The 15,809-nt window shown below is 45.2% G+C and overlaps 2 protein-coding genes across 2 annotated transcripts; both read left to right on the forward strand.

Annotated features, from left to right (window-relative positions):
* Positions 1-6,129: 6,129 nt before the first annotated feature.
* On the forward strand, positions 6,130-9,530 carry LOC112555519 (osteocalcin 2-like; the record flags this gene model as incomplete). Its single annotated transcript, XM_025223953.1, has 4 exons — positions 6,130-6,177; positions 6,808-7,070; positions 7,581-7,638; positions 9,486-9,530. Coding segments are annotated over 4 exons (414 nt in total), but the record flags the coding sequence as incomplete, so codon positions are not given.
* A 3,909-nt stretch (positions 9,531-13,439) lies between these two features.
* LOC112555223 (histone H1-delta-like) lies at positions 13,440-14,383 on the forward strand. Its single transcript, XM_025223519.1, has one exon. It carries the CDS (start codon positions 13,690-13,692, stop codon positions 14,326-14,328), a length of 639 nt encoding a protein of 212 aa, XP_025079304.1. The 5' UTR covers positions 13,440-13,689; the 3' UTR covers positions 14,329-14,383.
* Positions 14,384-15,809: the final 1,426 nt, after the last annotated feature.

Below are 15,809 nucleotides of genomic sequence, written 5' to 3' on the forward strand. Positions count from 1 at the left end.
GGATACTAACAAGTGTGCTCACATACAAAAATAAACAAAAGAGTAAAAAAGTAAACTAAGCAACGAACAAATGTGTAGTAGAGGGGCGATGGGGCAAGGTTGACCTGTTGTTCATGGAAAGCGCGGGCCACGAGTTTAGAACACCCCACGTGCGGATCGGACAGAGCTCACCTGGTCTAGTGTGACTCAGGTGGGTATTTAACCGACCGTGAGCGGCTGCTATTACCTTTGTGGATTTGACTTGCTGATGTTGCTGCTGATGTTCACGGAGCCGCTGCTGCTGCTGTTTTGCCGGACTGCTACCTCAGTGAACTGTTGCTTCAGTTACCAGCCTTACGGAAGTTTGCTGAAGGTTCTACGCCGTCCTGCTGCTGTGTGCGGGGAACAAGCGCCGAGCTGAAGAAATGTTGCCAGAGAAACAACAACCGGAGCAGCGCAGCGAGGGGAGGATCCGTGTGCACCGCACCGTTACGTCCGGGGGACCTCTGACGCAGCGCATACCGGTGAGCTATCGAGGACACCGACGAGTTTTCACTGATGTCAGCAAAACATAAAGTAAGACTTTCCTTTTAAGTTCCACTAGTAGAGGGGAGGGGTGTCGTACCCCTATTATTAATCTCCACCTTCATCTATCGAGTGTAAGACTATTATTTTTGTGGTGTTGCTTAGCTCCAATGAGCACGTGGACTTTCTTGTGTATTACAAAAGTGTTCTACGGACCTTATAATTATAATGTCTAGAAATTTAAATATTTTGGTAGCCATTGTCGAATTAAGTTTGCAGTTTAAGAAACTGCTGTGTGCGGTCTTAGTTTCTGTATTAATTTTGAGTGTGTGCTATTGTGTGCGAGTGTGTGTACCGCGTGAGAATAAAAGAAAAAAAACGTCTAATTCGTGAATCCCTTGCAGGAGCATAACTGATGTCACGTGACACTAGTGACGACAGCTCACCTCCACGTTTGCCGCTCAGTAACAGTGTGTGACATTCTCAACGCAGCCGCCGTGACAGTTGGTCCTACCTGTACAGGTGTGAATACAGACAGGGGAATCTGTGCACTTAGTTCCTCGCCCAGTCAAGGTAAACAAATATGTTTGTATATTGTCCTGAATTCTAAATTCTGATTTCACGGCAAAAGTATTGTTGAATTGTTTCATGAGAAAAATCTCAGTAAGAAATCACGTGATGAGCTTAACTCAGGGAGACTAAAAGTAGCAGTGAATGGTAGTCTCATTAGTCATTAAGTTGCAGGAACTAATGTGGAGGAACAGTTAAGGAGGACCCGCTGAAATCTGACTACAGGAGGGCCTGAGAACCTTCTTCCTACACCGGACCCACCCAGGGGTGACTGTCAACCGAGGGAGGACTGGGCAGCTCGACTTTATCATGGTAGCCCTGGAGTTTGTTCCCTTGTGGGTCGTCGAGGAATGGAACATCCTGTCAACGTTTCCACTGATGTCCAGATCAAGGAGTCTGGAAATGTCTACCAGCATTTGTGTTTCCATGGAGATATGTGCAGTGGTGTGTTAGTGTAGTTGCTAGTGTGACCTCACCCTGACCTCACCTGCCTGGCAGTGACAGGGTGGAAGAAGATCATTCCTGGCGCTGAGCTTCGAGAGAGCATCCTACATCGGGCCTGCAGATGATGGGAATTGTAAGTGTTATCTTCGACTTAGTCTAATTTTTCGATTTTTCGATTTTTTATTTTATTTTTTTTTATTTAATTTGACCACTAGTCATCGGACATAGTTCCATGACGATATCCCATTCTTCTAATCAGCAAGTAGACAGACGTGAGGACAAATATAAGAAACTTTACATGTTTGGCGAGGAGCTAAGAATTGCGAGATGGTATAGTTAGCTTTGAGTTTTGTCTGTATGAGAGTTATTTGGTGTTTGACCGTGTATTGGGGCAGAGGATGTGTGTTGTTGTGATCTGACCTGAACCAGATTAAAAATACATCTGCCATCAACTACCATCATCTATCATCATGTGCCATCATCTATCTGCTATCATCTATCTGCCATCATCTACCATCATCTATCTGCCATCATCTGTGATTGTCCGTGACAATTGGTGACCCCGAAGAGATTGCGGGGTTGTCTGTCTTGTAAACAGTTGTTGTGTGGAAGGATTGTCCTTTGAGGAGTCACGTGGTTTTTCTGTTGATGTGTATGGTTAATTTTAACATTTTATTCCTCGTCTCCAGCTCCAGAGGTCTAGTAAGGGCATAGCCTCTGTCTCTACTGTATTCTGTCTTTCTTTCCCTGCTACCTTCACCTTGCCCCTGAGTGTTGCTTTTATTGGAGGAAGCTTGGTAGTGTCTGAGTGTGTGATTATCTCCCCATTAGCTACTCCATTTTATTGTTTTAAGAAAAAAATTGTTGGCTGTTCCTCACACCTATATTGAACTTTAAATCTTGATGATGAGTAGTGTTCACATTATTACATTTAAAGAATCTGATTGCTCTTTGTTTGCTCGTTAGGATTGCTTGTGTTTATTGCATCACTAGAGAGATATTGCCATTGTGGGCTTTATTGTGTTTACTGAGATTTGGATGTGAGATGTGTGTACACTGACTGATTTGATTGATGATTGAGTGTAGTTGTTTCCAGACTAGCCTTGAATGAACTAGGGCTTACACCTGTGTTTACATCTGTAGTTGACTTAGATAATTTTATTCCTTCTTTTATTTTGCGAATCATTGTGAAGGCAAGTTTTGATGCTGTGATTACATTTTTGTCCCGACTGTATTTGTGAGATAATTTTAGGTGATTTTATTTTATTATTTTTTGCTATCTTTGTGTGCAGCATGAACCGCCACTAGTATGTGATGTGATCTCATGTAGGAAAGAAGGCGAAATGATAGGATTAGAAGGTAAAGCTCTGACTACATACATAATGCACAGTGTCGGTCGTTATGATAGAAATGTGGAAAGTAGAGCAAAAAAACAAGCAGACAGCTTAGACATTGCAAAGAAAGGGGAAGCTGATAGAATTGTTACTTATTAATGTTGTCAATTGTTGTAAGTTGTTGATGAGAGTTGCTGATGGTTGTTGTTGATGGTTGATGTTGATAATTGTTGTTGATAATTGATGATGATGATTGCTGTTGATGGTTGTTGTTGATTGATGGTGGTTGTTGTTGGTGGCTATTGAAAGTTGTTGATGGTCGTTGTTGATGGTTGTTGATTAATGGTGATGAGTGTTGAGTGTTGTTGATTGATGGTGGTGGTTGTTTGTGGTTATTAAAAGTTGTTGATGGTTGTTGTTGATGGTTGATGTTGATAATTGTTGTTGATAATCGATGATGATGATGATGATGATGATGATGATGATGATGATGATGATGATGATGATGATGATGATGATGATGATGATGATGATGATGATGATGATGATGATGATGATGATGATGATGATGATGATGATGATGATGATGATGATGATGATGATGATGATGATGATGATGATGATGATGATGATGATGATGATGATGATGATGATGATGATGATGATGATGATGATGATGATGATGATGATGATGATGATGATGATGATGATGATGATGATGATGATGAGATGATGATGATGATGATGATGATGAGATGATGATGATGATGATGATGATGATGATGATGATGATGATGATGATGATGATGATGATGATGATGATGATGATGATGATGATGATGATGATGATGATGATGATGATGATGATGATGATGATGATGATGATGATGATGATTGATGATGATGATGATGATGATGATGATGATGATGATGATGATGATGATGATGATGATTGATGATGATTGTTGTTTATTATGTTAATTGATGTTGATGAGTGATGATTGCTTGTGATGGTTGTTTGTTGATTGGTGGTTATTAAGAGTTGTTGATGGTCGTTGTTAATGAATGTTGATGATTAAGGGTGATGAGTGTTGTGTTAATTGATGGTGGTGGTGGTTGCTTACTGTTCATACTGGTTATTCATACAGCGAAGAGCGAAGAGCCGTCAGAATCGTCCGAGCCGTCAGAGCCGTCAGAATCGTCAGAATCGTCAGAGCCGTCAGAGCCGTCAGAGCCGTCAGAACCGTCAGAACCGTCAGAACCGTCAGAATCCCCAGAATCGTCAGAATCGTCAGAATCCCCAGAATCGTCAGAATCGTCAGAATCCCCAGAATCCCCAGAATCGTCAGAATCGTCAGAATCGTCAGAATCCCCAGAATCGTCAGAATCGTCAGAATCCCCAGCATCCCCATAATCGTCAGAATCGTCAGAATCGTCAGAATCGTCAGAATCCCCAGAATCGCCAGAGTCGCCAGAGTCGCCAGAGTCGCCAGAGTCGCCAGAGTCGCCAGAGTCGCCAGAGTCGCCAGAGTCGCCAGAGTCGCCAGAGTCGCCAGGACCGCCAGGACCGCCAGGACCGCCAGGACCGCCAGGACCGCCAGGACCGTCAGAATCGTCGTCGTCAGAATCGTCATAATCCCCAGAACCGTCAGAACCGTCAGAACCGTCAGAACCGTCATAATCCCCAGAACCGTCAGAACCGTCAGAACCGTCAGAACCGTCAGAACCGTCAGAACCGTCAGAATCGTCAGAATCCCCAGAATCGTCAGAATCGTCAGAATCCCCAGAATCCCCAGAATCCCCAGAATACCCAGAATCGTCAGAATCCCCAGAATCGTCAGAATCGTCAGAACCGTCAGAACCGTCAGAACCGTCAGAACCGCCAGAATCGTCAGAATCGCCAGAATCGTCAGAATCGCCAGAATCGTCAGAATCCCCAGAATCGTCAGAATCCCCAGAATCGTCAGAATCGTCAGAATCGTCAGAATCCCCAGAATCGTCAGAATCCCCAGAATCGTCAGAATCGTCAGAATCCCCACAATCCCCAGAATCGTCAGAATCGTCAGAATCGTCAGAATCCCCAGAGTCGTCAGAGTCGTCAGAGTCGTCAGAGCCGTCAGAGCCGTCAGAGCCGTCAGAACCGTCAGAACCGTCAGAATCGTCAGAATCCCCAGAATCGTCAGAATCGTCAGAACCGTCAGAACCGTCAGAACCGTCAGAACCGTCAGAATCCTCAGAATCGTCAGAATCGTCAGAATCGTCAGAATCCCCAGAATCGTCAGAATCGTCAGAATCCCCAGAATCCCCAGAATCGTCAGAATCCCCAGAATCCCCAGAATCGTCAGAATCCCCAGAATCCCCAGAGTCGTCAGAATCCCCAGAATCGTCAGAATCCCCAGAATCGTCAGAATCCCCAGAATCGTCAGAATCGTCAGAATCGTCAGAATCGTAGAATCCCCAGAATCCCCAGAATCCCCAGAATCGTCAGAATCCCCAGAATCGTCAGAATCGTCAGAATCGTCAGAATCGTCAGAATCGTCAGAATCCCCAGAATCCCCAGAATCGTCAGAATCGTCAGAATCCCCAGAATCGTCAGAATCGTCAGAATCGTCAGAATCCCCAGAATCGTCAGAATCCCCAGAATCGTCAGAATCGTCAGAATCGTCAGAATCCCCACAATCCCCAGAATCGTCAGAATCGTCAGAATCGTCAGAATCGTCAGAATCCCCAGAATCCTAAGAATCCCCAGAGTCGTCAGAGCCGTCAGAATCGTCAGAGCCGTCAGAGCCGTCAGAGCCGTCAGTCAACCGTCAGAACCGTCAGAACCGTCAGAATCGTCAGAATCCCCAGAATCGTCAGAATCCCCAGAATCCCCAGAATCCCCAGAATCCCCAGAATCGTCAGAATCGTCAGAATAGGCAGAATCGTCAGAATCCCCAGAATCGTCAGAATCGTCAGAATCCCCAGAATCCCCAGAATCGTCAGAATCCCCAGAATCCCCAGAATCGTCAGAATCGTCAGAATCCCCAGAATCGTCAGAATCGTCAGAATCGTCAGAATCGTCAGAACAATCGTCAGAATCGTCAGAATCCCGTCAGAATCGTCAGAATCGTCAGAATCGTCAGAATCCCCAGAATCCCCAGAATCGTCAGAATCGTCAGAATCGTCAGAATCCCCAGAATCGTCAGAATCGTCAGAATCCCCAGAATCCCCAGAATCCCCAGAATCGTCAGAATCGTCAGAATCGTCAGAATCGTCAGAATCCCCAGAATCGTCAGAATCGTCAGAATCGTCAGAATCCCCAGAATCCCCAGAATCGTCAGAATCGTCAGAATCGTCAGAATCGTCAGAATCGTCAGAATCCCCAGAATCGTCAGAATCGTCAGAATCGTCAGAATCGTCAGAATCCCCAGAATAGTCAGAACCGTCAGAACCGTCAGAATCGTCAGAATCGTCATAATCGTCATAATCGTCAGACAGAATCGTCAGAATCGTCAGAATCCCCAGAATCGTCAGAATCCCCAGAATCGTCAGAATCCCCAGAATCGTCAGAATCGTCAGAATCCCCAGAATCCCCAGAATCCCCAGAATCCCCAGAATCGTCAGAATCCCCAGAATCGTCAGAATCCCCAGAATCGTCAGAATCGTCAGAATCCCCAGAATCCCCAGAATCGTCAGAATCCCCAGAATCCCCAGAATCCCCAGAATCGTCAGAATCGTCAGAATCCCCAGAATCGTCAGAATCCCCAGAATCGTCAGAATCCCCAGAATCCCCAGAATCGTCAGAATCCCCAGAATCGTCAGAATCGTCAGAATCGTAGAATCCCCAGAATCCCCAGAATCCCCAGAATCGTCAGAATCCCCAGAATCGTCAGAATCCCCAGAATCGTCAGAATCGTCAGAATCCCCAGAATCGTCAGAATCGTCAGAATCCCCAGAATCGTCAGAATCCCCAGAATCGTCAGAATCGTCAGAATCGTCAGAATCCCCACAATCTCCAGAATCGTCAGAATCGTCAGAATCGTCAGAATCAGAATCCCCAGAATCCCCAGAATCCCCAGAATCGTCAGAGTCGTCAGAGTCGTCAGAGTCGTCAGAGCCGTCAGAGCCGTCAGAGCCGTCAGAGCCGTCAGAACCGTCAGAACCGTCAGAACCGTCAGAACCGTCAGAACCGTCAGAACCGTCAGAATCGTCAGAATCGTCAGAATCCTTAGAATCGTCATAATCCCCAGAATCGTCAGAACCGTCAGAACCGTCAGAACCCTCAGAATCGTCAGAATCGTCAGAATCGTCAGAATCCCCAGAATCGTCAGAATCGTCAGAATCCCCAGAATCCCAGAATCGTCAGAATCCCCAGAATCCCCAGAATCGTCAGAATCCCCAGAAGTCGTCAGAATCCCTAGAACGTCAGAATCCCCAGAATCCCCAGAATCGTCAGAATCCCAGAATCGTCAGAATCGTCAGAATCAGAATCCCAGAATCCCCAGAATCAGAATCGTCAGAATCCCAGAATCGTCAGAATCGTCAGAATCGTCAGAATCGTCAGAATCCCCAGAATCCCAGAATCGTCAGAATCGTCAGAATCGTCAGAATCAGAATCGTCAGAATCGTCAGAATCGTCAGAATCCCAGAATCGTCAGAATCGTCAGAATCGTCAGAATCGTCAGAATCGTCAGAATCCAGAATCGTCAGAATCGTCAGAATCGTCAGAATCCCCAGAATCCCCAGAATCCCCAGAGTCGTCAGAGTCGTCAGAGCCGTCAGAATCGTCAGAGCCGTCAGAGCCGTCAGAATCGTCAGAGCCGTCAGAGCCGTCAGAATCGTCAGAATCGTCAGAACCGTCAGAACCGTCAGAACCGTCAGAATCGTCAGAATCGTCAGAATCCCAGAATCGTCAGAATCAGAATCCCAGAATCGTCAGAATCGTCAGAATCGTCAGAATCCCCAGAATCGTCAGAATCGTCAGAATCCCAGAATCCCCAGAATCGTCAGAATCCCAGAATCGTCAGAATCCCCAGAATCCCCAGAATCTTCAGAATCGTCAGAATCGAATCGTCAGAATCGTCAGAATCGTCAGAATCGTCAGAATCCCCAGATCGTCAGAATCGTCAGAATCAGAATCCCAGAATCGTCAGAATCGTCAGAATCGTCAGAATCAGAATCGTCAGAATCAGAATCAGAATCGTCAGAATCGTCAGAATCGTCAGAATCGTCAGAATCGTCAGAATCGTCAGAATCGTCAGAATCCCAGATCGTCAGAATCGTCAGAATCGTCAGAATCGTCAGAATCGTCAGAATCAGAATCGTCAGAAACAGAATCGTCAGAATCGTCAGAATCGTCAGAATCGTCAGAATCGTCAGAATCGTCAGAATCGTCAGAATCCCCAGAATCCCCAGAATCCCCAGAGTCGTCAGAGTCGTCAGAGCCGTCAGAATCGTCAGAGCCGTCAGAGCCGTCAGAATCGTCAGAGCCGTCAGAGCCGTCAGAATCGTCAGAATCGTCAGAACCGTCAGAACCGTCAGAACCGTCAGAACCGTCAGAATCGTCAGAATCGTCAGAATCCCCAGAATCGTCAGAATCCCCAGAATCCCCAGAATCGTCAGAATCGTCAGAATCGTCAGAATCCCCAGAATCGTCAGAATCGTCAGAATCCCCAGAATCCCCAGAATCGTCAGAATCCCCAGAATCGTCAGAATCCCCAGAATCCCCAGAATCTTCAGAATCGTCAGAATCGTCACAATCGTCAGAATCGTCAGAATCGTCAGAATCGTCAGAATCCCCAGAATCGTCAGAATCGTCAGAATCCCCAGAATCCCCAGAATCGTCAGAATCGTCAGAATCGTCAGAATCCCCAGAATCGTCAGAATCCCCAGAATCCCCAGAATCGTCAGAATCGTCAGAATCGTCAGAATCGTCAGAATCCCCAGAATCGTCAGAATCGTCAGAATCGTCAGAATCCCCAGAATCCCCAGAATCGTCAGAATCGTCAGAATCGTCAGAATCGAATCAGAATCCCCAGAATCGTCAGAATCGTCAGAATCCCCAGAATCGTCAGAACCGTCAGAACCGTCAGAATCGTCAGAATCGTCAGAATCGTCAGAATCGTCAGAATCGTCAGAATCGTCAGAATCGTCAGAATCGTCAGAATCGTCAGAATCGTCAGAATCGTCAGAATCGTCAGAATCGTCAGAATCGTCAGAATCGTCAGAATCGTCAGAATCGTCAGAATCGTCAGAATCTCAGAATCAGAATCGTCAGAATCGTCAGAATCCCCAGAATCGTCAGAATCGTCAGAATCGTCAGAATCGTCAGAATCCCCAGAATCCCCAGAATCGTCAGAATCGTCAGAATCGTCAGAATCGTCAGAATCGTCAGAATCGTCAGAATCGTCAGAATCGTCAGAATCCCCAGAATCGTCAGAATCCCCAGAATCGTCAGAATCGTCAGAATCCCCAGAATCGTCAGAATCCCCAGAATCCCCAGAATCCCCAGAATCCCCAGAATCGTCAGAATCCCCAGAATCGTCAGAATCCCCAGAATCGTCAGAATCCCCAGAATCGTCAGAATCGTCAGAATCCCCAGAATCCCCAGAATCGTCAGAATCCCCAGAATCCCCAGAATCGTCAGAATCGTCAGAATCCCCAGAATCGTCAGAATCGTCAGAATCGTCAGAATCCCCAGAATCCCCAGAATCGTCAGAATCCCCAGAATCGTCAGAATCGTCAGAATCGTAGAATCCCCAGAATCCCCAGAATCCCCAGAATCGTCAGAATCCCCAGAATCGTCAGAATCCCCAGAATCGTCAGAATCGTCAGAATCGTCAGAATCCCCAGAATTGTCAGAATCCCCAGAATCCCCAGAATCATCAGAATCCCCAGAATCCCCAGCCCTCCCTTCCAGCCAGTGTGGTGCTCCGGACCTGGCGGGGGTGCGGTGCCATGCCAGAATCCCCAGCCCTGCCTTCCAGCCAGGGTGGTGCTCCGGACCTGGCGGGGGTGCGGTGCCATGCCAGAATCCCCAGCCCTGCCTTCCAGCCAGGGTGGTGCTCCGGACCTGGCGGGGGTGCGGTGCCATGCCAGAATCCCCAGCCCTGCCTTCCAGCCAGGTTGGTGCTCCGGACCTGGCGGGGGTGCGGTGCCATGCCAGAATCCCCAGCCCTGGCTTTATGCCCCCCCTTTCCATCAGCCCCTCCTCTCATTGGTAGGACTGTGCCATCATGGGCTGGTAGGAAGCCGGTGACCGTACTGACTCACCACACGGGGTCTGAAGTGAAGGGTGTTAGAGGCGGGTGCGATGATGCATATACCGCTTTACAATATTTCTGATTATACCTTAATAAGAAATAGAGATTAACAAGAGTCGAAGAGACACTTATTTTTATCGCCCTGTACCTTGTTGTGGCCACTAACGGACCATTTGTATATGTGAGTGAGGCTGGGTGGACAGCGTGTTTCTAAAACTTACAACTGTTCTAAAGAAGGAAATTTAGAAATAAACAAATTTACAATAAAAGCTAATGGATTAAAAAAACACAGTATGTCTTCAAACTTGATTATTTTGCAAACGTTTCAGTAAAGTGTCTTGTTTTTGTTTTTATAAACTGGCATGATAAATAAAATAATTTTAACAGATCGCTGCTGACGTTTTATTACTTTTCATTAGTGATGCTGGTAACTCTACAATTTAATCACAGATTAAAGAGACGAAGCTACCCAGACAATGCCTGATAATATTTACCCACTTGGTATTGCCCCAGCCCCCCCGGACTGACATGCCCGAGCTCGCACGCAGCCCAAACATTCAGCAGTCTTTCGGAAAGTCAAGCGACAATGTCCGAAGATCCGTAAAAAACTTTGTTACATTCCTTCCTTCCACACAAAAGCAATAGCAAGCTTATCTACTCAGGATTTTTCCAAGTGCTCTCCCACCTACAGACCCCACCACCTGACTATTATCTGATAAAAACCATCGGACTGTAACGACTGTAAAGGTTCAATTTGCGTAATGGACTAGTCGGCGGAAGGTCTTGTCTTTTTCTATAACTGTGAGCATCTGGACCACCTAAGTGCTGTGCCGAGCTTTCTAGTGCTACCTCTCCACCTTCCCCTCCTGCATTCCATCCTCCCTCCCACAAAGACAGCCACACACGGACAACGGACGTCCTGCCTCTGTGCTGCTCTTCCTCATCACATTCGTAATAATAAATTTTCATATTATTGATTCCATGTCTGTTGGTAGACAGTCTGCAGCAGTTTGTATGGCGCTGTGTACATATTATGGGCAGCACAGCCAACTCCTGATAGTTGACACTGTCTACTGTATACCATACTACACAGTGTGAGAGCTCTCGACAGAAAGATGGATAGTTTTCAGGGAAATTGATTCTGAGTTCTTTCTGCAGCAAACAAGATCATATAAACATTCTCCTTGCATTTATATATATATACACACGTGCACTTTCGTCCACTGTAAATAAACACATCAAACGCAATAAGACATTGAATAATTTCATTATTTTTTTTTCGATTTTATTGTTTTCATCGAACAATTCGCACGATCCACACAGCTATATACCACTGATTATAAACCTCAGGTAACCATTCAACAAGACTGAGTTCCAGAAGACTAATTCCCATACACAGACACTAATCAAAGGTATCACCATGGTAATGAGGGTAAAGGTCTGAAATTATGCACACCTTTGTTTGTTTGTAGACACTAATGGCGGTAAACAAAACATTCAAATATTCCATAATTAAGCCACCTGAAGTGCATGTGTTCATGCTTTTTCAATCTATAAATAACTGGCGTAGTCTCACAATCGCATTAACAAATAAAAAACAAGAAGTAAACTCTTCACCACAAATTATTATGAAACCTTATTCGCATGAAGTTGAGGTCTAGATCACGACTGATTGGTTTTACTAGCAACATAAATAATAATAAATATATCATAGGTCACAGATCAGCAACTTTCGCAACGAACCTACGACACGCATGCACGCGATCGCCTCATAGATTGTCACGACCTTACGTCGGACTTGCGCATTCTTTACGAAAAACGACACGAGATCACTTCCAGGTTGGGACGTCTGTTTAATATACACACAAACATAAAATACACAACTCTACCTCTCACTCGTCAAAACATCAATAATACATTGGTAACTAATCAGTCCGGTAATGGAGGTCGGAGCACCAATCTGGAACCTTGTCCCGAGTACAAAGGTCTCCCTGATAAAGAATATGAATACACTTACGTTACCGTCTGCCAGAGTCACTTCAGTAAACAGCAAAATGTCCGACGTATCTCGGCGTCAGGAACACTCAGTCCGTCCACGGTGAGCGTGCAGGTACACCGACACACTCCCGCAACACACTAATACACACTCCAAGCTGCTACGTATTCCTCCAGGATATCCGTATCTGGCGCTCACACAATGCTACACCAGAAATACACACTCCGCACTGCTACGTATTCCGAACACTGGGTCCCGGAATATCACAATAAACACACTCCAAGCTGCTACGAATTCCGAACACTGGGTCCCGGAATATCACTCCAAGACGTCGACGGACTGCACTCCGCTCTGGACGTCAGACTCAAAATGGAGTAGGCATAGGAAGGCTCTTGGACCTTGCCGCTGTTAGGGTCTTCTCTTGAAAACCTTGTCCACTTTAGTGGGTCCCCTCTCGAAGTTCCTGTAACTCGGTGGTTTATTTAATCTAATGAATTTATAACTTACATCTATCAGATAATTCCATAACGTTAAATAAATATCTTTACTGTTAGAAATTAAGTCACCACGTGATTAATTTAGAAATTCTACTTATATTTAAACTTTAACAAATATTTAATCTGTTACCTTGTCTAGGCAAGGAACTTAAATTCTCAGATTCCCCGGTTCTATAATCCAGACATTCAGTACGACCGACCGTCTAGGCGGTGGCGTTGGGAATCCTCAAAAACAGTTCACCCGCCAAAACGTGCGGTGAACACTACTCACTCCTAGCCACGCGAGCCACGTGAGGCACGGGAATTACACCTCCCCCGAGCACTGTCACACGCTTCAAAAAAAAAACACACACAGGAGGCACGGACTGGTCCGTGACATAGATCGATCCATTCTTTTAAACACAAGGTAAGGAAATGTACATTTTCCATTAAAAGATGTCATTCCTGCACATTAAACACCTATAAATTATGTGTCAGTAAACTAAAAATGTCCATAAATCTCAAACTTTTTGCCGTATCAATTCTGTGACCGAATTATGGCGGCCAAAAATATCTTGTGCGTAGGTCACCTCAGAAAAACATCTACAAACTACACCTGAATACAAAATTTCGAAAACAAATACAATAGACACAAAGAATATTGTATGGTGCAACCATCTAAATAAAATTTAACAGTCAATTAGCTTTAATTAAGTTACATTAATTGCATTTTTTGCTGTGGTAATGTTTCTCAGATCACAACAAGTCATGTTGTTTTGTAAATATCTAAAGTGAGAAACGGCCTACAGCGATAACGAATACACCAGTGGAGAGCTGAATGTCTGTAGATTTGTAGGATACTAAATATGTGCAGGTAATGTGAAGTGGTGAGGGTGTAGTTTGAGGAGAAGGAAAGCGAAGAAGCACAAGTTAGTGCGGCGCGCTAGCAGCGCGAGCGGATTTGGCCGGTGGCGGCGTGGTGCTGACGTTGCGGCTCGCGCTGGGCGCATATAGACACCGCGCTGTGCAGGGCCCGTCACTCTGCCTGCCTCCGTCACTGACTGCGTGTGCTGCCAGCTCCTTGTCACGATATCTGTCTCGCTCTCTGTCTCCGCATCACCATGGCCGACACTGCCACCGATTCTCCAGCTGCGTCTTCTGCTCCTGCCGCCAGCAAGAAAGCCGCCGCCAAGACCAAGAAGCCAGCCAAACCCTCGGAACACCCGAAATACAACGTCATGATTGCAGCAGCCATCGACACCCTGAAAGAACGGGGTGGCTCGTCACGACAGGCCATCCTCAAGTACATCCAGGCCAACTACAAAGTGGGTGACGAGGTGGCCAAGATCAACGCTCGCCTCAAGACCGCCCTGAAAGCTGGCGTCAAGGTCGGGACCCTCAAGCAGTCGAAGGGGACTGGGGCGTCCGGTTCCTTCCGTCTGGGCGAGAAGAAAGTCGTCGTCGCCGCACCCAAGCCTAAAAAAGCCAAGAAGCCCAAAGCTGCTGCGATAAAAAAGCCCAAGGCTTCTCCCAAGAAGGCCGCCGCCAAAAAGCCCAAGGCTTCTCCCAAGAAGGTTGCTGTCAAGAAACCCAAAGCTGCTGCTGCTGCCAAGAAAGCCAAGTCTCCCAAGAAGGCAGCCGCCAAGCCCAAGACTGCCAAGCCTGCTGCAGCCAAGAAGCCCAAGGCCGCCAAACCAGCTGCAAAGAAAGCAGCCAAAAGCCCGGCCAAGAAGGCAGCCAAAGGGAAGGCCAAGGCTTAAACTTCATGTCACAACTATTCCAAATACTTGATCACAGGTCCTTTTCAGGACCACCCATTTTCTAGGTGAGAGAAACTCCTCTCCACGGAAGTTTGCAAAGCTGTGGTACCGCTCGCTCAGAATTTCCTCGCACTACTAAATCGGTTACTTAGGGCATAATGTTTCATAACCCTATTCTAGTTATAAAGTTGGACCTTTCCTTACTAAAAGCACAAATAAAACATGCTCGATTTTGGGAGATCTTTCTGAAGGATAAACTCCCGTTTAACAAGCAGAAAGTATATCTAGACCACTACTTCAAATGAAATACATCACAAAAGCAACAATTCATTATGTACATATACCAGGGAATTATTATGTATGTTCATGTATTTTGTCACTTACAGAAATAAAATGATGTTAGATATATTGCCATGCCTGGCAGCCGGGGCCCTGCCTAGGGGCTCAATGCCGTATGGCTCGGCTGCCATGCCATCAACTGGACAGGGCTGGGCCATCATGCATTCGTGCATTTATTATTTCAATATTAAACAAGAGGTTTCTTTAAACTGACTGCTTCAAGCTGTGTCTTTAAACTGACTTCCTCAATACATTTGACTCTAAGAAGAAATTTAAATTAGGAATGTGGTGAGCAACTGAGTTTAGTAATGCGTTGGGTACGAATCCTTGATTGCGTAACTCACGTGTGATAAACAAATAAACAAAGTGAATTAAAAAAAACTATATTCATAGTACGTCTTCAAAGTTAGTTATTTTGCAAACGTTTCAGTAAAGTGTCTTGTTTTTTGTTTTTATGAACTGGCATGATAAATAAAATAATTTTAACAGTCAGCTGCTGAAGGTCTTGTCTTTTTCTATAACTTTTAGCATCTGGACCACCTAAGTGCTGTGCCGAGCTTTCTAGTGCTACCTCTCCACCTTCCCCTCCTGCATTCGACTTTCTCTAATTTTTCAGTGTGGCCACTAGTCATCAGACATAGCTCCATGATGTCATCCCAATCTTCTGATTAGCAAGTAGACAGACGCGAGAACAAGTATAAGAAACTTTACATTCTTAGCGTGGAACTGAGAAGCTTTTTGTTGATTCTTTCCCTAATATGAAGAATTCTGTCAACCATGTCATGAAGACCCTCTACTATGTACACAGCATTGGACAATGGCTTCACTAACTGTTTTTAAAACAGACATCGCATCGCATCATTATTTCAATGCTATGTTCATTCACTAAAAGTTATTACCAATGGATACCAACATAAAAAACTGCAATAAAAATTATTTAATGGTGTTGAATCTTTAATTAAACTGAGTAAAAAATATTGGAGAACATTATATTATGTCAAATGTATGTTTATGTAAAAAATGCTGTTTTAATGATGTTGGGTATGAATACCACTCTATACTTTTATGGGAGTTTTTGAAAATAGCATGATGTAAATTATTTTGCAAATTCTGATGGAATATTTGGATACACAAGCTATGTT

The sequence above is a fragment of the Pomacea canaliculata genome, linkage group LG14 (assembly GCF_003073045.1).
Source record: "Pomacea canaliculata isolate SZHN2017 linkage group LG14, ASM307304v1, whole genome shotgun sequence".
Classification (NCBI taxonomy): Eukaryota; Metazoa; Mollusca; class Gastropoda; order Architaenioglossa; family Ampullariidae; genus Pomacea; species Pomacea canaliculata.

What these genes read in the sequence shown, in the direction of transcription:
- LOC112555223 (XM_025223519.1), top strand. Translation starts at nt 13,690, where the DNA reads ATGGCCGACACTGCCACCGATTCTCCAGCTGCGTCTTCTGCTCCTGCC.